The 20005-nt window shown below is 39.8% G+C and overlaps 1 protein-coding gene across 14 annotated transcripts in view; it reads left to right on the top strand.

Annotated features, from left to right (window-relative positions):
• Positions 1 to 20005, top strand: part of MCF2L2 (MCF.2 cell line derived transforming sequence-like 2) — a 169320-nt gene that overhangs the window by 122419 nt on the left and 26896 nt on the right. For 12 of the 14 annotated variants that reach the window (XM_051626403.1, XM_051626400.1, XM_051626413.1 and 9 more), the window contains exons 16-24: positions 4171 to 4237; positions 5437 to 5552; positions 6801 to 6870; positions 11571 to 11663; positions 12166 to 12258; positions 14306 to 14431; positions 17278 to 17499; positions 18559 to 18651; positions 19082 to 19160. In XM_051626403.1, the coding sequence (XP_051482363.1) occupies positions 4171 to 4237; positions 5437 to 5552; positions 6801 to 6870; positions 11571 to 11663; positions 12166 to 12258; positions 14306 to 14431; positions 17278 to 17499; positions 18559 to 18651; positions 19082 to 19160 (959 nt within the window). The remainder of the gene's footprint in view (positions 1 to 4170; positions 4238 to 5436; positions 5553 to 6800; positions 6871 to 11570; positions 11664 to 12165; positions 12259 to 14305; positions 14432 to 17277; positions 17500 to 18558; positions 18652 to 19081; positions 19161 to 20005) is intronic. The other 2 variants (XM_051626405.1, XM_051626404.1) reach the window with 2 other exon arrangements.

The raw sequence follows: 20005 nt of genomic DNA on the forward strand, positions 1-20005 counted from the left end.
AATGAGTACCCTTTATGTACAGACTCATGGTTTAGAGATACGAAGCTTGTGGACTCTAACCAGAAGGTTAAGAAATACCATAATTATCTTGTCTCTGTTTCATTGTCATTGAAACAGAAAACAAAAATTGCAGAGTGCCTTTACAAGGAGTGACAGGGTTGGTTAGACAAGTTTTGCATAACACTTAAAAAGCTAAAGCACTTACTCTTAGTATAAATTTACATATGGAATTAAGTTTAATAATAAAATATAATCTTCTTAAAGAATTTAAGTGGATTTTATGACAACCCATAATTACAATGGCAGTATCTTAGGAGTCCCACAGAACTTTCTCTAATGAAACACTCCTCATATGTGATTTTTTGTTTTAAATACCCTACATGGACAATGTTGCCAAACAAAATTAGGATTAGTAAATCAATTTTAAAAAACAGAGTTATTGCAATAGGGATTCAAGAGCTGGTACTCTGTTTTAAATGAGGATTCAGAAAATATTAAAAAAATTAATTTTTGCTTCATCTTTCTTAGAAAGAGGAATAGTAAAATGTTCTAAAGGCCTCTGTTCTACTTATTGGATTACTTTGAATTGTGCTTTTGACAGTCACCACTCTGGTTTTTGTTTGTGACAGTTACTAGGAAACCTATGGACTAATAATTTGCTTTTCAGATATAATTGTCAGCTAAGTGCTCAGATTGCTTCAGAGTCAGTCCTGATGTAATCTGTTAGGTAACAGAAACAACACGATCTGTGTCTTGTTTGCAGGCAAATAAGCATCTTTCAACAATAAGCTGAATTTAAAATTAAATATTAGTTTAAAACTTAAAACCCATTAAGTTTCTCTGATGACTTGTTTTCACACCTGCTCTGTTAATTTTTTTTTAAACAATACAACAGCTTTTTGGAAGTGTGAATTGTGAACATTAAATAAAGCTCATGAAGTTCCAATTGCTGCAACATGAATTTTTAGGCCTTCTAAATCTGGAGAACATAAATAATAAACAGAATTTGAAGTTTCCTTGAAATAAATTTAGGCTAGAAATGAAGTAAAAGGTGATATTTCAAAACGTATAGCTGATGGAACAACCTTTTCAAACAGTGCCAAACCTGTTCTCCAATTCATTAAATAAGTGCACAGCAGTAGTTCTTAGGTCTACCAAGGGAACCCAGAATATACCTATCCTTTGGCTCTTGAGAGTGCTGAAAGTTAAAATATTTCTCTTTATCATTGCAAAGACCACAGCTGTGTGGACAGGTGAGATCAATACACAATTTCTACGGCCACACTGTTGTGCCAACACAAATATGGAGTTTGCATAAGAAATTATATTTGCATATGTCTCTTTTATTATATCTACTATTAGCTGCCTACCTGGACAATTGAATCTCCAGTTTTCTCTACTGAAGGTGACAGCCAGTGAAAAATGTCATTTGAACTACTTAGTTGAAAGTAGATAGTCAGCACTAAACATCTGTCTGGTCCAACAAGTTTCTGCCACTAGAGTGTGTTGAAAACCATTAGTGGCTTGAGCTTGGTGAGGTATGCTAGTTCAGTTGAAGAGCCAGCCTAGTTTTTTTCACTCCTTGTCCTCACAATTTCTTTTCAGCGCTGCAGGTGGTAGTGGTGCTAGAACAGCAGCAATTTGCTTGTCCTGCTTTGCATCTGGTCTGGGCAGTAATTTCAATGCCTGTTCAAAGGAAAGGCATATTTAATCATGGATGTTGTATTTGTTTCAGTCAGCTGTAAAAGCAAGTGCTAATGTTTGTAAAATAATTTTTTGGACAAATGGCCCTTTAGGCCATTGACTGCAACTCTCATGAAGGTGCATTAAGGTGGCATATATATCTTTCTCATGAGGAGTAATCTAGTACTCTGAGCACGCCCTAAACATATTTCCAGCTCAAAGGTGTGCAAAGTCAGGGAAACATGGACAGAGCTCTCACAGGGGCCAAAGTCCTATAAGGCTTGGCTTTATGAGTTCTTGCATAGCTCAGCAGAATCCCTTTGCACCCTTGTTTGTTCAGTACTATTGCTTAGTCATGAAGGGTGATACCTCTTTTCCCTATTGCTGAATGCAGCTTTTCTGTGCATAAATATCTCAATTTGAGATCAACCTGGAGGTTAACTAATTGGAGTCAGTACTCCTGGAGTGTGCAGGGTACAGCCCTGACCCATTTCCCTACCTTGTAGTAGACATTCTGTAATTTTGTCTTTACTTAATGGCATTAAGGCAAGACACCTATGAAATCCTAGTTATTTCGTAACAAAATCTGAAAGAGTATGGGTCAGTTGAAGGTAAGGTCTAGTTTCCTCAGTATTTGCAGTTTCTCAGGCAGTGGTCCATAAAGCAGTAACAGCCTGTAAGACCAGAGTAAGTGGTCACCACCTAGTTTGCAAAACCATATTGTCTTGAAAAAGACTGGATAAATTTGAAGCAAATCAATGCTTCTGTTTTAGTAACCTAGTAAGGTTTCAGTCAGTGCTTTTGCACTTCAAGCTGCCTGAAATGTGAGTACTTTACTTTCAAATGCCTGGTCATACCATGTAAAGGAGGTGTTATCAGAAGTGGGACTGATTTGTTAATCTCAAAAAAAGGCATTCTGAAAAATGTGGAGGGTGACAAAATCCCTTTATGGTGGATTTAGTGGTGTAAATGTGGTTCATGATATAAAGGGCTAATGGGGTCTGGCTGATTACATGAGTGTTGTGTGATACATAAAACACAGGTAACCAGACAGAGTCAGAGAAAGTTTACCAGCAGGAGTGATAAAAGTCACTTTTGTGTTCTTATATTCTCCTCTAGAAACCAGCCTTGAGATGTTTCTGGCACTAGGCAGCAGAAGAGCAGATTTCTATCTCCTCCAGTCTCTTGGAGAGCTTTTTACCAAAATACCAGAAATCTGCATTTTTTTGCCAAAAAACCACAGTTCCTGTAGCATTCACTCTGGGATTTACCCTCCAGACACACCGTGATGTATTTGGCTGGCCAGTGGCATGCTGGGCAAATCCATTTCCAGGGGAAAAACCAGGATTAATGGTACAGACTGTGTGTGTAAAGTGGTAGGTAGCTCCTGAGGTAGGGGGGGTCTCCAAGTGTAAGGTATTTTTTGTCTTTCTAGCCAACACTGATTTCATCTGTACCCTAACATATGTATAAGGAGATACTAGGGAAATGCATGTGTTGGCATTGATGCCAATAGTTGCCTACACTTCACTAGCCTCAGGTTGTGTCTGCTTAGGACTGGCCATACTCCAGTTCCTCTAGACATGGTTCCTTAGTGTCCTTCTGGTGATGTGTTTTTGCTTGACGTAGCTCTGTGGTTACAGACCCTTGTGAAGCATGGACTGGGAAAGGAATAACAGGCATTAGTCCTCTTCTACTCGGACAAACTGCTCAAACCTCTGGAATAGCTATCCTAAAAACTTTGTAAGAGTATTAAGGACAGCATTTGCTCAAGAACGTGGGACAACTGATGCATAAAAAAGTTGAGGGATTTAATGCAATTTTATTTCAAAATCTGATGAGTTTTTTGTCCGAAAATGAATTGGTTACAGTCATATTTCTGTGAAATCAGGCCTCTTCAAGATGCATGTCTCCAAGGTACCTAGAAGTATTGAAATAATACGAAAAATGAATAGTCCAAAATACGGTATAAATATTTTACTCTGATTTCCTTTCATGTTTTCAGACTTCTGACATCATCCTGTTGCCTATTTTCACAATGTATTAAGGAAAGGAGGCCTAATTGCCATTTTGTTTATTTTATACAAGAAGGCAAAACAGAAATGTAACAGCCCTGGGAAATATAATCCCCTTTTGTTGAGTATTGTTAGTTATTTATAGAGGAGGAAAGCTTTTAATATTTTTTTCCTTCTGGAGCTTTTAAAATCTTTTGATTCAGATTTGTAGGTCTAGAAATAACAGAAACACACAGGATGATGTTTAAAATTAACTGAAAAAATAATCCCCTCTACACATGGGATGCTTAGGACTTTTAAGCTTATCAACAAGGCACAATATTGAAGTATGGACAAAACACCTTCATGGGTGTCACAGAAGGGTTGTCAGATGCATAAACATGAATCTACAAGGAACACAATTTTTTCTTTCATGTGTGCTTTGTTGAACTGTTGGTAAACACTATAACTTTCCACCTTTCTTCTTTTTTAGCCACATAATCAATGAGCTAATAGAAACAGAACGGGTTTATGTAGAAGAACTTCAAAGTATAATAGAGGTAAGAAATTCTTCTGTAGTGACTTCTGGTGCTTAACTTCTAAGTCATTGCTGTGGGTGCACATCCTCCATGGGCTGAGCACTCCCACCTCCCACCTAGTGTGTAGAGTACAACAGGCTCTGTTAGCAAGATAGTTCAGCCTTGGAGATGGAAAATGAGAAGGATACTATGACCATCTTTCCTCAGGGCTTAAAGGAAGAGGCACCTTTTCTGACCCCAGCCCACAGAATGATGAATGTTGCATAGTTCTCAACAATAGGGACAGAGGAGTAGTTAATAATGTGCCTATTCAAAGTATCATCAATAAGCTTCAGAAATAGCACCTTAGATTTCCATGGGGCCACTAAATTTCTGTGAATGTAAGCTTAGAAAATGACTGAGAAAAAAAAGTCCCCTTTCCCCCTCATATTTATTGTCCCATGTAGTTTCTGAACACAGAAAAGAGCAACTTACATTGGAAGTATAACTCTTGAGCTTTTGAAACTCATAGGCTACCAGTGTACTCAGTCTGTGGAGTCTGAAGTCTCTAGTCTGTGGGGGGATGGAGGCTGAGTAGGGCCCCAGTCTTGCTTGTATTTGGGTGGGACTTGAAGGACTGTGTAGTTTCTTTTTACAACCTTGTGGTTGCTCCTTTATTGGATTTGATCTGTGGGAGCTGACAGCTCTGGTAATTGATATATTATTCTTGAGTTTAGAATCTGCACTCAGAATGTTCTTCTCTCAAAGTTTTTATTGAAGAAACACAATCCGGTTTCTACAAGAAACAACCAAATAATGAAGCCAAATACCACAGATCAACAAATAAATCCAAACTTGGATTTATTTGTCAAATCCCTTGGCAGTGAAGCAGTGTAGCAGAAAGACATGTACTGATGAAACTTAGCTGTTTCCATCCATCCCTACATGACCAAAATGGCTTTTGTATCCCATGGACATAGTTTCATCTTTTTGGTTAATCCAGTAATCTGTCCATTTGTGGTTAAAAATGTGTTTGCACAGCTATCAGGGGTAAAAGCTCTGGGGAAAATTAGAACCATCAGAAATTCATGGGAGCAACAAAGAAGCTGGCACAGGAGAAGCCTTTGTCTGTTGTGCTGGGAACAAAAAGCACATAGGCTTTGGGGCTTTTCAGTTTCTCAGACACATTACTTATTCCCTGGTGTAAAAAACCTGGTTTTATTTTCCACTTTTCTCTGCAGGGGTATGCTTCAGAAATGGACAATCCCAATTTAGTACATCTGATTCCCTCTGCACTCCAGAACAAGAAGGAAATTCTTTTTGGGAACCTCCCAGAAATCTACGAATTCCACAACAGGCACGTGGGAACTGGCTGTTGTCCTGTGCCCTCGGGTGCTATTGTCAGTTCTACTCCCTTTATGTGGGTGCTTTGTCACACTCACACACAGACAGGCAGGAAAAGTCATTCTTGCTTTGCCTCTGTGTGTGTCCAAAAAACCCACGTGTGGAGAACTCCTCCAAGATCATCTATTTCCTCTTTTGTGTGTGTGAAAGATTATACCCTTTTGTGCATTAACTAATGATTTCTCGTGGCATTATCCAGTTTGAATATCCCTCGTGGTGAGTATTTTACCACCTCCCTTGGTACATTGGTAGATGTCACAGGACTGAATCCTGATATTTTTTCTCTGGCAAGACTCCTCTGAAGTGGGGAGGAGTCATTATATATTTGATAGCACTTTTCTTAGGATTTGTGTCCTTCACATGATCATAAACCTGTCCAAAAGTGTCCTGTACACACAACGGACAAGGTGATCTAGTGCCCATAACTACAGAATACCAACTATCAACAATATTAACCTCTTTTCAATCCCATTTCTTAAAACAAAGCTTAGGGTTATTTCTGTAAATTTCCTACTTTTCCTGCCTTGGTTAAGTAAAACTGGCTGTATCAAAAGTGAGAATTTAGGAATATTTTTTGGATAATAATTGTCAGTAAGATGCAACAAGCAGTTGAACAAAATAAGCTTAAAAACTCCTCTTTTGCAAGCTTAAGCATTATTCCAGAGTAGTTGATACATAGTAGAAAAAAGCTTTTCCAGTCTACATATTATTTTGAAAGAATGTCTTCCATTTGGAGAATGGTATTTCTCTCCTTTTTCTAGCCTGGTCTTTCTTTCCCTAAAGGTTTGCTGCATTCACTGTCACTGCAGAAGCCTTTGGACTACATCCCATAGTTTCACTGCTGGTTAATCAAGCAACTCCATCTGATAGAGCTTTTCTGTCTTTTCTAGTGGTTCTGAAAAATTCTCACAAGCAAATGGAAGCAGGTGTTTGGGCTACATATTGGCAACAAGGCTCAGCAGCCAGAGCAATCAGATGTATCAGATGCTTGTGAGCAGATGAAATCCTGATAGGACTGGTGATTCATACAATCAGCTGTGAACCACATCTATTTGCCTAAAATACATATTATATATTTGTGTGTAAGAGTTGTTACTTTCCCCATTGAATCCTCTCACTACAAAAATGTAGGTTTTAAGCTGGATTTACACTGTGTGAGTGGGATGTTACATTACTGTTTGCTTTCCTTTCTCCCTTTCAGGATTTTCCTTAAGGAGATAGAAAATTGTATTGAAAACCCTGAGCTTCTTGCCCGATGCTTTTTGAAAAGAGTAAGTAAATCCTTTTGCAGGTTCTTATGAGTATCTATGATCTTCTCCTATGGTACTTACAGATTCACTCCTATCCTGCCACTCTGCTTTTGTGAATGAGGGAAACTCACATATGCAGATATTCCCAAATTAAGCCACAATGAATAAGTGTATATTCCAAAATCTGAACCTTTACCTGGCTTACTGACAGGAGATCTGTTACCAGTGTTTCATGAATGTATTTTAAGCCCTGGTAAAAAAAAAAAAAAAAATCAAAAAAAAAAAATCAGTGATCCAAGTGTTTAACATGCTGTTCATATCAGACAAATTTATACCAGCAGCCTGATGTACCCCAGACATCACCCTACTGTAAATAAGAGATGAATGGTATCACAGCAGATTGCTCTGAGTGCAGACAGTATCTCCAGTTCCTGCCTTATCTTCTCTCTCTCTTCTCTGCACCATTCAGAGGACTTAGTCCCCTACAACTGGTCCAGTAGAGTCTACCACCATCCTTGTGTGGTGAAACCCCACCAGCTCCAGAAGAATCCGTGAGGTTGATTCCTTTACATGTTCACATAATCCAACAAGCAAGTGGGATTCTCCCCACCTGTATGAAGTGCTGTTGTTAGTTGTTGGTTTTTAAGTGGAATAAGTTCCATTTCTGGGAAAGCCAACAGGCAACAGGCAGTGGCAGCTTTGATCAGGTGCATGTGTCATCACTTCTGTGGCTTTCAGTTCCCAAGTTTTGCAGCTTTCTCCTCCAGAGCTCCCAGTCATGTCCCACCCTCATCACCTGACTGTTAGTTCTGCTTCCTGTAACATAACAAGAGATGCTTGTTTATACTGCACTCATCCAGAGGCCAAACTACTACCAAAAAACCTGTTTTGGTGGTTGATACTGTTTTAATAGTCTAAGTCTGTTTGATAAAGACTGTTTTTTTGCATGGGAAATGGAAGAGGTGTGAGAAATAGGAAAATCTTTCCTCTCTCTATAGCCAAAGGTGCCTCCTGCATCCACTGTACATACTCCATCTAGTATTTGCTGCTTTTCCAGGGTACATATTGAATCCCCTGTTTTCAACAAGGTGCTGTATGAAATACAGACAGATTTGGATGAACTATACATACCCCAGTTGTCAGAGGTGTTGAGCACTGCCACATCTCGAAGATTTTAACAGGAATTATTAACTTGTGACACTTCCAAAGGGTAGGCCTCCAATTTATAGGTCAGACTGAAGAACATCATATGAGTGTAAATGTGATTATAAGTCTACTGAATAATTTTCTGTTTAACAGGCAGCATTTAGAGCTTGAAGAAATGACTAAGGAGTAGTAATTTATTATATTGATAATATGGAATAACTAATTTATAATTAATTACTTAGACAACTTAATTATTAATTATTTATTAATAATAAACTACTAAGGAATATGTTGCTATCCCAAGATTCAGATGTTGAGCAGGAAAATATTGTGGTGAAATCATGATGCAAAAGAGGATAAACGCTCTTTGATGACTGCAGACCTTTGAAATCCAGAAGCATAAAATAATCTCTATCCCTGGATTTGAAGCTAAAGAGAAATTCTTGTTACATAATTGATCCCATAATTCTGCAGAATGTTCATGTTCTGTGTTTAAATATTGTAGCTTCTGTCTCTCTCTGTAAAAACAGCTGTCAAGCCCAATTCTCCTCACTATTCTATCAATATGAAATCAGCAGCACTGAAACTATGGTTCAGGTGTGAATGAAAGAAAATCAATCCCTTTGTCACCTTTGCTTATCAGTTTCTGTGGCCTAGTCAAACAGTTCTAAATCTAGTGAGTAAGAGGTTAAATCCCACATTTGCTTTCTCCCTGTTTCAAATTCTGCACTAAGGAAGCAAAAGCCTCTCTCCTGAGATGTCTCTGCTCACACAGTAGCACCTTTCATTCAAGAACTTGCCCTTATGTTCTGTTTGTAGAAGAAGCCACATTAAGTCCAGAAATGTGTTGTTTCTGTTGGACTGCCTTTAGGAGGCACAAACAACAGCCTGGTTGTGTGTTTGTGTTCCCCATGATCTGGCAGCTTTTTATGTCTTCCTGCTGAGCAGAGGCTTCTGACTTGCCCCAGGATTTGGGACTGTGCTTGCTTTGGCACGGGGGAGACTGAAGCGGCTGCTGTTCAAGGTGATGCTGAGTTCTGGGAGGAATATAATGTGGTTGCAGATTCACTTCTCCATTTCTCCTTCTTTACTCTGGGTGTAACCATCCTGCCACAACGTCGTGGTGGGCCTGTGATTAGAAGCAGACTGACTTTTAGAGTCATACTTGAAGAATGTCAGACCACACTGAGACTTCTCAGCCCTGTTTCCAGGGCTGCCTGAAAGCGTCCTGAGAGCTGCAGCGGGACAACCTGGTGCCTGAGTCCCTCCCTCCATCCTCTGCCAGTAATTCCACACACATTCTCCCATCTCCACCGGTGCCACCTGGTCAGCAGTCACCATGGATATGAATCCTTCTTCTCAGGTGATGGCAGAAACAGTCTGTGGAGTCCCAGCCCATTTGTCCTCTCTGGCTTCTCTGCTGGAACACAGTAGCAGAATCGGGTGGAAGATGAGGCAGAAATCCTGCTCTTTTCCTCCTGCCCACTTTGCCTGACCTTGTTAGGGCTTTGTATGAACTAAATTCCAAGCAAGGCAGCTCAACTTTGCCCGCATGGCATCTTTTACACCATCACCAAGGTGCCTGACCTTGCTTAAAGCTCAGTGTGGCAAGGACTGCACAGATGCTCAAAGAGGGGACGTGCACTCAGGGCCTTTCAGGATGGGTCTTCGGTGCTTTATCAGCAACAAGAGGGACTCTTGTTGACTCTGGTCAGCTCTTCTACGCACAGGGCTGGGAAGCAGGGAAGGTTTACCATACGAAGGCACGAAGGCCCAGGAGAAACAAAAGGTGTGTCAGACTGCTTACTGACATATGCCAGGTGATGTGCCTGGCAGGAGTGACTCACTGAGGATAACCACTGTTTACTTATTCATATTGCTAACCTTGGAAGAAGAGAATAATTTAATAGGAGCCAGCAGTTGATCATTCAGGGAGAAAGGAGCATTTAGAAAAGGCAGCTACCTGTGAAAAGACTGTAGACACTGACCAGAAACTTGTGAATTGGATTCAAAGGGCTAAATTCTAACCTGAAGCAAAATTTATTCATAAATTAGCAGTCAACAAGGATAATTGGAACTGTGCATATATGCCATGTGTATGAAATCTTAAAAGATCTCAGGATGCAAATCACTGTGGAAAGGAAAAGCATTACAGGAGAGATGAGCATGATGTAAAAGTACCAGCAAGAGGTCAGAAGTTCTGAATATAAAAACAGAGGTGTGTGAAACATTCAAGACTGGAGTTTGAGTAATTAAGCAATGAATTATTTCTTGGCATTTTAGAGTCTGATCCTAGTAATTTCATCAGGATTTTCCTATTCCTTACACTATTGCAAAATTTAAAGCTCTATTTAAAGATGAGCAGGTGTTACTGATTTAGGTAGCAGTAGATTGCATTAGCATAGGGTTATTACCAGAAATTGCCACAAATTACTAGTAAATTGTTGGTTATCATACATTTTCTTTAAATTTAAATTAGTACTTTTATTCCTAGCAGTGCTCTTGATTGTCTCTGTCTCTGTTCTTGCCCAATCCAATTAGGACTCTGTGGACCAGAAAGAAATTGTAAATCTTGCTTACACTTCGTTATTACTTTCACTTTTGTGGGTTTTACCCCCTGCTAATTTCCCTCTAAGGCAACGTGTACAAACAATTCTATTTGTGTGAAAAAACTCTGCGCTTGTTTTGAAACAGCACCATTAATACTCTAGTAAGTTGGAACAGAGCTTTTTGGATTGTATAATCCTTAACACAGGAACGTGTTGCCTGGCATAGCTCTGCTTTCACATCTGATCCATCAGGATGGTGCCAGTATAGGTCTAGGGAGGATGACAGCAGTGATACTGGTTTCTCCTAGTAACTCTATCCAAAAGAAAATGTTTTCACAACACCAAGAGTGTTTAGGTACCATGTAGCACAGAGACCAGTGCTGTCTTTGACTCAATCTGATTTTTGCCAGTGACTTCAGTGAGAGCACCTGGGAATGTAGTCAAAGGTATATAGAGGTCAGGTGAATCCACCCACTTCTACTTTGGGTAAGACAGAATTTAAGCACTTCTCTCTGCTTGGTCTAGGACACTGGTAAGACAAACATGCTACTTTTTAATTCATCCTTGTACTATTGAGAGCTGACATGATCTTCAAAGAGTTTTAGACATGTAAACCTTGGCCAAGTTGTGAGTATTGTTAGTAATTACTAGTCTGTGCCAGTACTGTTAACAAAGTTTACATTTCTACATTTTTCTTTCATTTGGAAACCAACTATTCCTGTGGAGTAGATATAGAATCTATCTCTGAAGGTAAAGTTTTGCAATTAGATTGTGTCTTCCTGTCTGCAGTCTCCTTGCTTTGTGCAAAAAGTGAGGAAAAAAAAATAAATCTCACTTTTGGGTGTATTTAACTGTACAGGAGTAAAATAGCTAGTTTGGTAGCTTCAGTAGACTTCTTACATACAGTTATCACTGTGAATTAATTACTTCATGTGATAGGATGGAAGATAAGAAAAAGTGTGACTGAAGGCAGATGCTCTGTGGATTCTTGTTTCTTACCTTACTTAAACTCTCCTTTTCTTGCAGAAAGAGGACCTCCAAATATATGAAAAATACTGTCAGAACAAGCCAAGATCTGAAGCTCTTTGGAGGCAGTGTGGAGACAGCATATTTTTTCAGGTGGAATTTCATTGTGGACTAGCAGTGCAGGACCTTCAAAGCTTGTTTTCCTTCTGTATCTCTTCTTTCCTTAGATAACTTAGAGAAATATACAGACTTCTCTGCATGTTTCTCGTACTGATGGCAGGTGCTCAGTATGTGTCAAGGTGCTCCTAGAGGAGACTAGGTAGGCAGAGTAGGAGGCAGATTTCCTGGACAGGAACCTGAGTCTCTAAGCTATACCCAAAGCAAAGAAGTTCTGGCTGCTTTGCAAACCCCAGATGATTGCAATCTCATGAGCAGGGCACGCCAGATTTCAACACTAAATTAAGCCTAAACATTAGCTCTTGTTTAGATCTATTTCCACTGTGGCATAAGTAACCTGGAAACTCCTATGCAGATGGAACAAATTTCTTTCTCAGCTAATTTACAGACATACAAGATTCAGATTACCTAATGATCTTGGTATCTTGCCTGTGCTTTAAGAAACAATTGCATTTTTCTTCCATGTTGTCTCTTACAGGAATGTCAGCGTAAATTGGATCATAAGCTCTCACTAGATGCTTATCTCTTAAAGCCAGTCCAGAGAATCACCAAGTACCAGCTGCTGTTAAAGGTAAGTTCTGTGTGACAGTGCAAAGAATTCCAGCATAGCTTGTTTTACTTATAGAGTTGCATAACAGCATTACTTTCTGAAGGACTACCTGGAAATAAATAATCTCTCACTTCTTCAACAAATAGTTTGTGATGCTAAGTTGTAAAATGGTGATAAAGAAAGGAACTCTATTTCAGAGTAAATGTTGCTATTACTTAGCAATACTAATATACTAAGTAGTAGCAGTATCTTATGTATATACTGCTATGTATGTATAATTTGTCTTATTTATTATTTGTCTTGAAACAGAAATTTAATTTGGCTTTTTTGGACCATATGGTTTTACAGTTAAAAAATTGGAACTGATGCTTTAAATCCTGTCTCTGACATCTGTTCCTGTATAAATAAACTCTTTCAGCTCTCTGAACCTGGTATTTTCCCATGGTTATGACTCAAACCTTTCAGCAGGAGCCACTCCCTTTTGGTGCTTCTCTTTTAAAGACCCAGTTAGGAGCAAACTGTGACTTTTCCACATGATGAATATGTGAACTTCCCCCTTGACTTGGTTGGAACTATGAGTGGTCCATGCCTGAAATTCTGGTCTGAACTGGGCAACAGGAAATATGTGCTCTCAAATCAGATGGTGGCTTAAATTTCTGTCCTCATCATCTCAGTTCTTAAAAATATTTACTGACCTTCATTATGGGAAGGTCATGAAGGTGAATTCCATACTCTTCTAAAACTTCTGGACTTAATGTGTGTTGTGTACTGTTGTGAAATTTGCAATGAGGATTTTAGGCAGCAATTTTATTTGCAAATAGCTACCAGGTCAAATTGTGCCAGTTTAAGCATGTGAGGAGCTGACTGCTCATTCACTTGTGCAGAATTTCTGTAACCTGTTTATTCACTGTACACAATCCTCTAGAATCCAAGTATTAAAGTGGAATATTAACAAAGATGCAACTTCACTGGCTTTGGTAGATTTGCGTCAATGTAATCCAGAGGTAAATTTGGATCTATTTTGTGAAACTATTCTGTGAGAAGGAAGAAAATGTGAAAGTCAGAAAAGCAAGAGTAAACCAGCTTCTGCTTCTAATTTGAAATAAGTCTGTAAATAAAACCAAGATTAGATCAAGGAGTAAAATTCTCAGGCAAAACAGATTGCAGCCATTGGGGTTGAAGCTGGTCAGACCAGTTTTGCACTTAGCAACAACACATTGGCACGGACATTTAATTTGTCAGGGATGATGGGATCTATGAAGATGTTACACTCTTTCCCTGGCAGCAGAAGCATTTAAAAGTGTAGCAAAATGGGAGTCAGTGAAAAATTGGTAAGAAACAAGTGCCTAAGAAACTCTGTGCCTTGAGTGATGGGCAGACTAGTTTTAAATTCTAGCTCACAATTATTGGAACCCTCCGGTTTTGATCAGTTCAGCTATTATTATAAACCATTACGCCTACTATACAGAGGGCACGGATCCATCCTCATCCTAGAAACTGCAACAGGTACTATAGGAATGCATCCTGCTCTTCTGAGCCCTGGTCACCCAGACCCTTGAGGAGAGACTGCTGCTGTTGGGGTTTGCAAGAACTGCCTTTAATTTATTTTAATTTATATTTTTAACAGTGGTAATAAATAGCTTGTGGAACAAAATTCAAAGGGAGAATATGAATTCCCTAACATCTGAAATAATTAAGATTGATTTTTTCTTTTCTAGCAGTCTGGAGTAAAAAACCTGAATGTAAACCTGGGACATGAAAAACCTGCATTGTTGTAAATAAGTCAGGATGCTCCTGTCTCATCTTAAATAATTAACTGATAAAACTTAAAAATGTCCAAAAAGGTCAAAAAGCACATCACCAATGAGAATCCTGGTGAATGTCTTGTTTGATTTGGTAATGTTCTTTTTTTTCCCTTTTCTCCCCTTCCCCCCCCCCCCCCCCCCAGCATAGTTCTGCTGCTCTGTCTCTGCAGTGCAAACTTCAGGCAGGATCGTCTTATGGTGGCTTCTGGCCTAAGAAGTTTTCAAGTAGTTTTCATATAGATTTTTTTTTTTTTTTACCTCAGGAAATGCTGAAGTGCAGCAAGAATTCAGAAGGTACTGCTGAACTGGAAGAAGCCCTGGCCACAGTGCTTGACATCATCAAATCAGCAAATGACTCCATGCACCAGATAGCAATCACAGGATACGAGGTATCAGGAGCTGTTGCTCTTACTCTGATCTTGAACCATCTCGGGTTCCTCTCATCACTGATCATTCTCTGCCCATGGCTGGTACACTTTGTAGGAGCCTGTGCTACATTGTTGAAGGATGTCACTCGGGCAGTTTGTGGTGACCAAAAATAAATGTCAATATGCTTGTCATGTGGAGGTGGAGGTGTGAATAGAGTGAGGAACTGGGACAAGTGCTGTCCTGCAGGGTCATCACACCCAGAACTCGGTTGTAGGTAAAAGGCAGCAAGTGTGACAGTCGTAACTTAAGAAACCTTTGTGACTACTGTGCAACTCGAGTGTTTCCAAATCTTTTGCACTTAGGGAGAAAGTAGGAAATAGAATCCATCCCAGTGACTGGCAAGCTCATTATCTGGAAAGTGAAACATTTCACAACCACAATACACATCAAAGACCGGCCACAAATGTATTTATCTTCCTGCTGAAGCTCCATTAAAATCATATGACTTTCAAGAACTAGTGTTGCCTACATAAAACAAGCCTGTAAGTGAGAAGTGGAAGCAATTGACGCATAAAGGAGAAACAAGCCTGGCAAAATGAGGCCTGAGGGTGATGTGGTTGCTCATCTAAAAATACCTGTCAGGTGAAAATGTCAAGGAAAAAAATGTACTCAGAAGCTGTGTTCAAAGAGTTATTAGATCAGAGCAACAGGGACATCAGAAAAACAGTATTTGGTGCAGAAAGTGACTTCCTGAGAAAGTGTTGGAATCTGTACTGTGACTGGGTGGAGTTATAAATAATAATGGAGTGGCTTCAAGAGTTTTAATTTCTGTAGTTCTCTCTTGTGCAAGTGCATCTGCACCTTGTAGCTGAGGAAACCCTGTTCTCTATCAGCATTGCTTTACATATGACTTTAACTGCTTGTTGTGCTCCATGTTTTGGGTTGGTTGTATTTGGTTTGGGTATTTTTTATTTTTAGGCAAAAGCAAAAAAAAAAAGTAGAGTGAAGCTCGGCAAACAGAAGTTCTAGAGTTATCCCTGCTACCAACCTAACATTAGTATGTAATCTGGCTTAGGTAGTTTGTGCATGAGCTATGCAGCACTAAAGCCATTTGTATATATCTTTCATCTTCCATATGCATGAGATACAGTGTATTTTTCTAACAGGGAATAATTATATTTGAGATAGTGGTGAAATCTTCCATAAACTTCCTTTAAACACTAGCACAAGTTACTGGAAGCAGTGTCTTCCTCTCTATTTGCTGCCCATGCTGAAGAGAAAGTCCAGGGCTTGTGGGCCAACACTCAGTCTTCTGTGGGATTGCTGCAGCCACCCATCCCTGTCCATCCCCTTGCTCTTTGCAGTGGTAGCCTCCCACTCACTTGCTATAATCCTAAACCTAGATGCAAGATTGAAGACATGGACCTATCACAAAGAGTTGCACTGAGCTACTGGATCTCAGTGCCATATCCAACAGTGCCTGGAGGCACAGAAGCCTCTTACTATTGTCAGAACTATGTAGAAAATGTTTGTTTTATTTAACTTTACATCTCATTAATATGCTGTTCACAGGTTTGAGTTTACAACCACATGCAAATACGCTCACAGGACTCTCTGCATTTGTATTTATACAAATAGAAAATCCAGCTCTATATAATAGACATGAGAGACTATTACAGAAATTGAGTTGTGTGTTTTGTTGGTTTTTTTTTTTAATGCTTTGCAAAGTCTAATAATATCCTGATGTGGCATGGAAAAGTACCTAATCAAACCCTGGCTTTGCAGGTGGATCTAGGGTGAGATGGGGGGTGAGAGGAAGAACAGTTTGCAGTCTCTATTTGAAGAAACCAGACATTCTCACTTGGAGCCAACATCTTTACCTTAACATACAAATGTTAAGAATATGCACTTTAATAATGCACTGAGCTTATTTCCTGAAATGAGCATACAAAGCACTCCCAGAAAAGCTTGCTGCTAGGATAATAGTTTCTCATTATTTGCTGAAGCTCATTGCCATAGAGATGTGCCCTTATCCTCTATCCATGCAATGCTACACTCCTTAGTACTGAACTGTGCTGTAATGTCTGTGCTGGTGGCACCTGAGACAAATATTTGTATCAGTTGAAGTATTTCCCTACTGGTCCTCAGAAAAGGCCTTAATTTAGAAAGGTCTGGTTCCTGCTTAGTTTTGCTTTCTTTCAAAGATGTATGGCTCCTTGGTGCACTTGCTTCCTCTTTGCCCAAGGCTGAGCAGCATTCCATAGTTTGCAGGTGGTGAGCTGAGAAACTATAGACAAAGTGTTTAAAGGCTATTTTGCAATGGGAGGGAATGACACACCTCCATACCTCTAGACATCAGTCTCTCTTCAGACATCTAAGCATCTTCCAAGGTTTTGCCCAGGGATCTGAGAAGCTTGTAGCAGAGGAGAAACTGAACCTAGATCTCTTAGAGCCAAGGCTTTTGCTTTGGACTGCTCAGGGGCTTCAGACTGCTTTGCAGTCAGGAGAGTTGAATCCCAGTTCTTGTCAGAAGATGCCTCCTCTGAGGTCATCAGAGGCACAGCCTGTGTGTCAGATCCAAAGAGGTCCTGAAACAGATCTTAGACACTATCTGTGAATGCGGAGACAAACTGGGAACTATGGACATGGAAAACAATGGATTAGTGGTTACATGAAGAAACATAAAGGTCTGGCAAGCAGACTTATGCAGATGGGATTTCAGCTGTAACATGTCCCTTCTCCAAAACGAGGGATGCCCAGGCACTGCCTCTGCCTGGAAGATTAAATGCCATCAGGGGAAAGGTCTGTGCCTGGGATTTCCCTGGTTTTAAGATCATGTAGGTTCTTTGTTTTCCTTGCTTACTAGGGGGACGTCAGTGAGCTTGGCAAGCTGTTGATGCAAGGTTCCTTCAATGTGTGGACTGACCACAAGAAGGGGCACAACAAGGTGAAGGACTTGGCTAGATTTAAACCAATGCAGAGACACCTCTTCCTCTATACAAAGATGCTACTTTTCTGCAAGAAACGGGAGGAGAACTCAGATGGCCATGAGAAGACTGCTTCGTACAGCTTTAAAAATTCATTAAAGGTAATAAATGTCATGATGGTGGGGGAGAGAAATGAATCTGGTGTTCTTACAGCATGGGGATGTTTCAATTTGGAGACTTGAAAAAGGTGCATGTCTGGAGCAATCTTGCAACCCTGAGTGAATGAAAGCTCCCATTTTTAGTTTTGATCTGGCGACAGACCCAGCCATGTGTCCTGCAACTCCAGATGTGAACCTGGGTCTCGCAACTCAGTACAAGCTGGCAACTTGTGTGTTCTTGCCCAGCATTGCATAAAGAGAAGCATGATTGAATGGACCTGCATCTCTCCTTGTTCTGCCTGAAAGCCCCTCCAAGTTCAGTTCTGTTGCAAGTTTTACTATTGACATCAGTTGAGCAGATACATTGTGTGACAATAATAGCTCCAGATGAATTGCAGTGCAGCAGAAGTGCCCTTTATTTGCAAGAGTCACACTTCCAGATATGAGTCAGGGTATTGTCTGTTAAGATGAGATTCACACGTAGGCCACATTTTCCCTTCAAGCACATTGGTGTGACACTTGTAACTTCAGACAGCTAATATGGGTCATTAAGTGTAATGCTGCAAACTTAGTACAGCGTAACCAGACAGGAATGGTAATGGAACCTGGTTCAAGGAGCAAACTAATCCATAGATATGGCTGAAGTTTCTGTGGAGATAGCAGGAATGTTAACATAATCAAAGTTGTTTAAGTCTTCAAATCTAGTGCTGAGACAAATTAGAACAAGGACGATGAATAAATGTAGGAAAAGGAGGTAGGAAAGCTGGTAAGTATAGTAGCAGCTGAACTTCAGAATTGTGGTTAAGAATCTATCATTTAAGAAACAGAGAATTATTTTCTTCAGTTCCTTTTCACCTTGCCTACTTAGGCACTTAGCTCCTTGCTCACCTCTTTTTTTACATTTTCCTGAAATTATATTGAATTTTTTGTGTTGTTGGGAATTTTACTTTTAATGACTCTCTAAGTTGCAGAAGTAAATGCAGCTTTTTAAAAATGCTTCTCAGAGGACAAAGAGTTTATTGACATTTTTCAGATTCTGGCTTCTTTTCTATTTTGAAACAGATGAGCACTGTGGGCATTACAGAAAATGTAAAAGGGGATAATAAGAAGTTTGAGATCTGGTATAATGGCAGAGAAGAGGTCTATATCATTCAGGTAACAATCATTCCTTTTTCCCCAAGCCTATACATCCTTTCAATTGAATATTTTTAAAGAAAGTTTTCTGTTTTTTCAGATTATTTTCCCTGTCCTGTACACTCTAGAAACCATAGCCATTGGAAGATTCATGGTGTTGGCAGTGAAAATACCAATTTATCATTGTGAAAATGGTGATGATTTTGTGTAAAACAGGAAACAAAGTAGTGGAAAAAAATTACTTGGAACATTAGACAGGACAGGGACAGGACCTTAGATTCATGGTACTTTTCCTTTTGGGAAGTGCATCCTCCCTGTGCTTTCCTTAAGGCTGGTGGCCACAGTGTTCTGTTTCTTGGGAAAATCGAGAGCAAGTGTAGGTTGGGGCAGCCAAGTGGCTGGCAACTTGCTTTAACAGGGTCTGCTTTGCTCTCTCCTCTTGTGTTCTCAGGCATCTTCTGTTGAGCTAAAAAACACCTGGATTTCAGAGATTCGCAAAGTCCTGACAGGACAACTGGAAGCATGTAGAGGTAGGACACAGAGCGAGACCTGGTAACGTTGCCTTCCTTCTGTAGCTGTGTGTGACAGCATGGAGCTGGGATGAGTGGCATGAATAATAATTCCATTCACAGTTAGTCTGAGGAATGGGATTTTCCACTGTCCTCCCTCTCAAGTGGCAACCCTAGAAACATCCGTTTACATCAGCATGTGAGGAGATGGGGTCCCAGTTGTCACTCTGTGCCTTCTCACAACATCTGACACAAAAGGTCCTCTTCCACATATGTGACCAGACACAACAACTGTTCCTCTCTGTCCTGTTGGTTTTTCTGCTCTGTGGGTTTTTGATATTTTTTTTTTCTAATTTTAAATCTAATTGCCCACCTTAGGTTATAAATGTTAGTCAGTTATCCCATCTATTTACCTTAGTGACCTCCTCTAAAACATGATTAATGACATTTCCATCTCACAGAGATGTCACTATGAAGGTAACTTGTGACATGACCAACTCGTGAATGATTAAAGCCTCATAAGTATTATATAATACTTATGAATAAATCATTACATGCTTTTTTTGTGTAAGGTGTTGAACCCAGGACAGACAAAATTCAGTTAGGTTGTTCTGGATAGTAAGAGAACACAGTGCTGAAAACCATTTGATATACTTTTCTATTTATGTACAGGGTCCTAAGCCATTTTTCAGACTCACTTAGGACAAAAAAAAACCCAGCTGTGTCCAATACAGACTTTTCCTGGGCCCTGGCATTGCTTCTCACCTTGCCCTGTTATTTTCTGCTTCTCTCAAACACAGACCTCTCTTTAAAGCAATACAAGCAAATCGTCTCCACCCACATCCTTCAGATTCCTAAGCAGACTT

This window comes from Apus apus, chromosome 8, assembly GCF_020740795.1.
Source record: "Apus apus isolate bApuApu2 chromosome 8, bApuApu2.pri.cur, whole genome shotgun sequence".
Taxonomy (NCBI): domain Eukaryota; kingdom Metazoa; phylum Chordata; class Aves; order Apodiformes; family Apodidae; genus Apus; species Apus apus.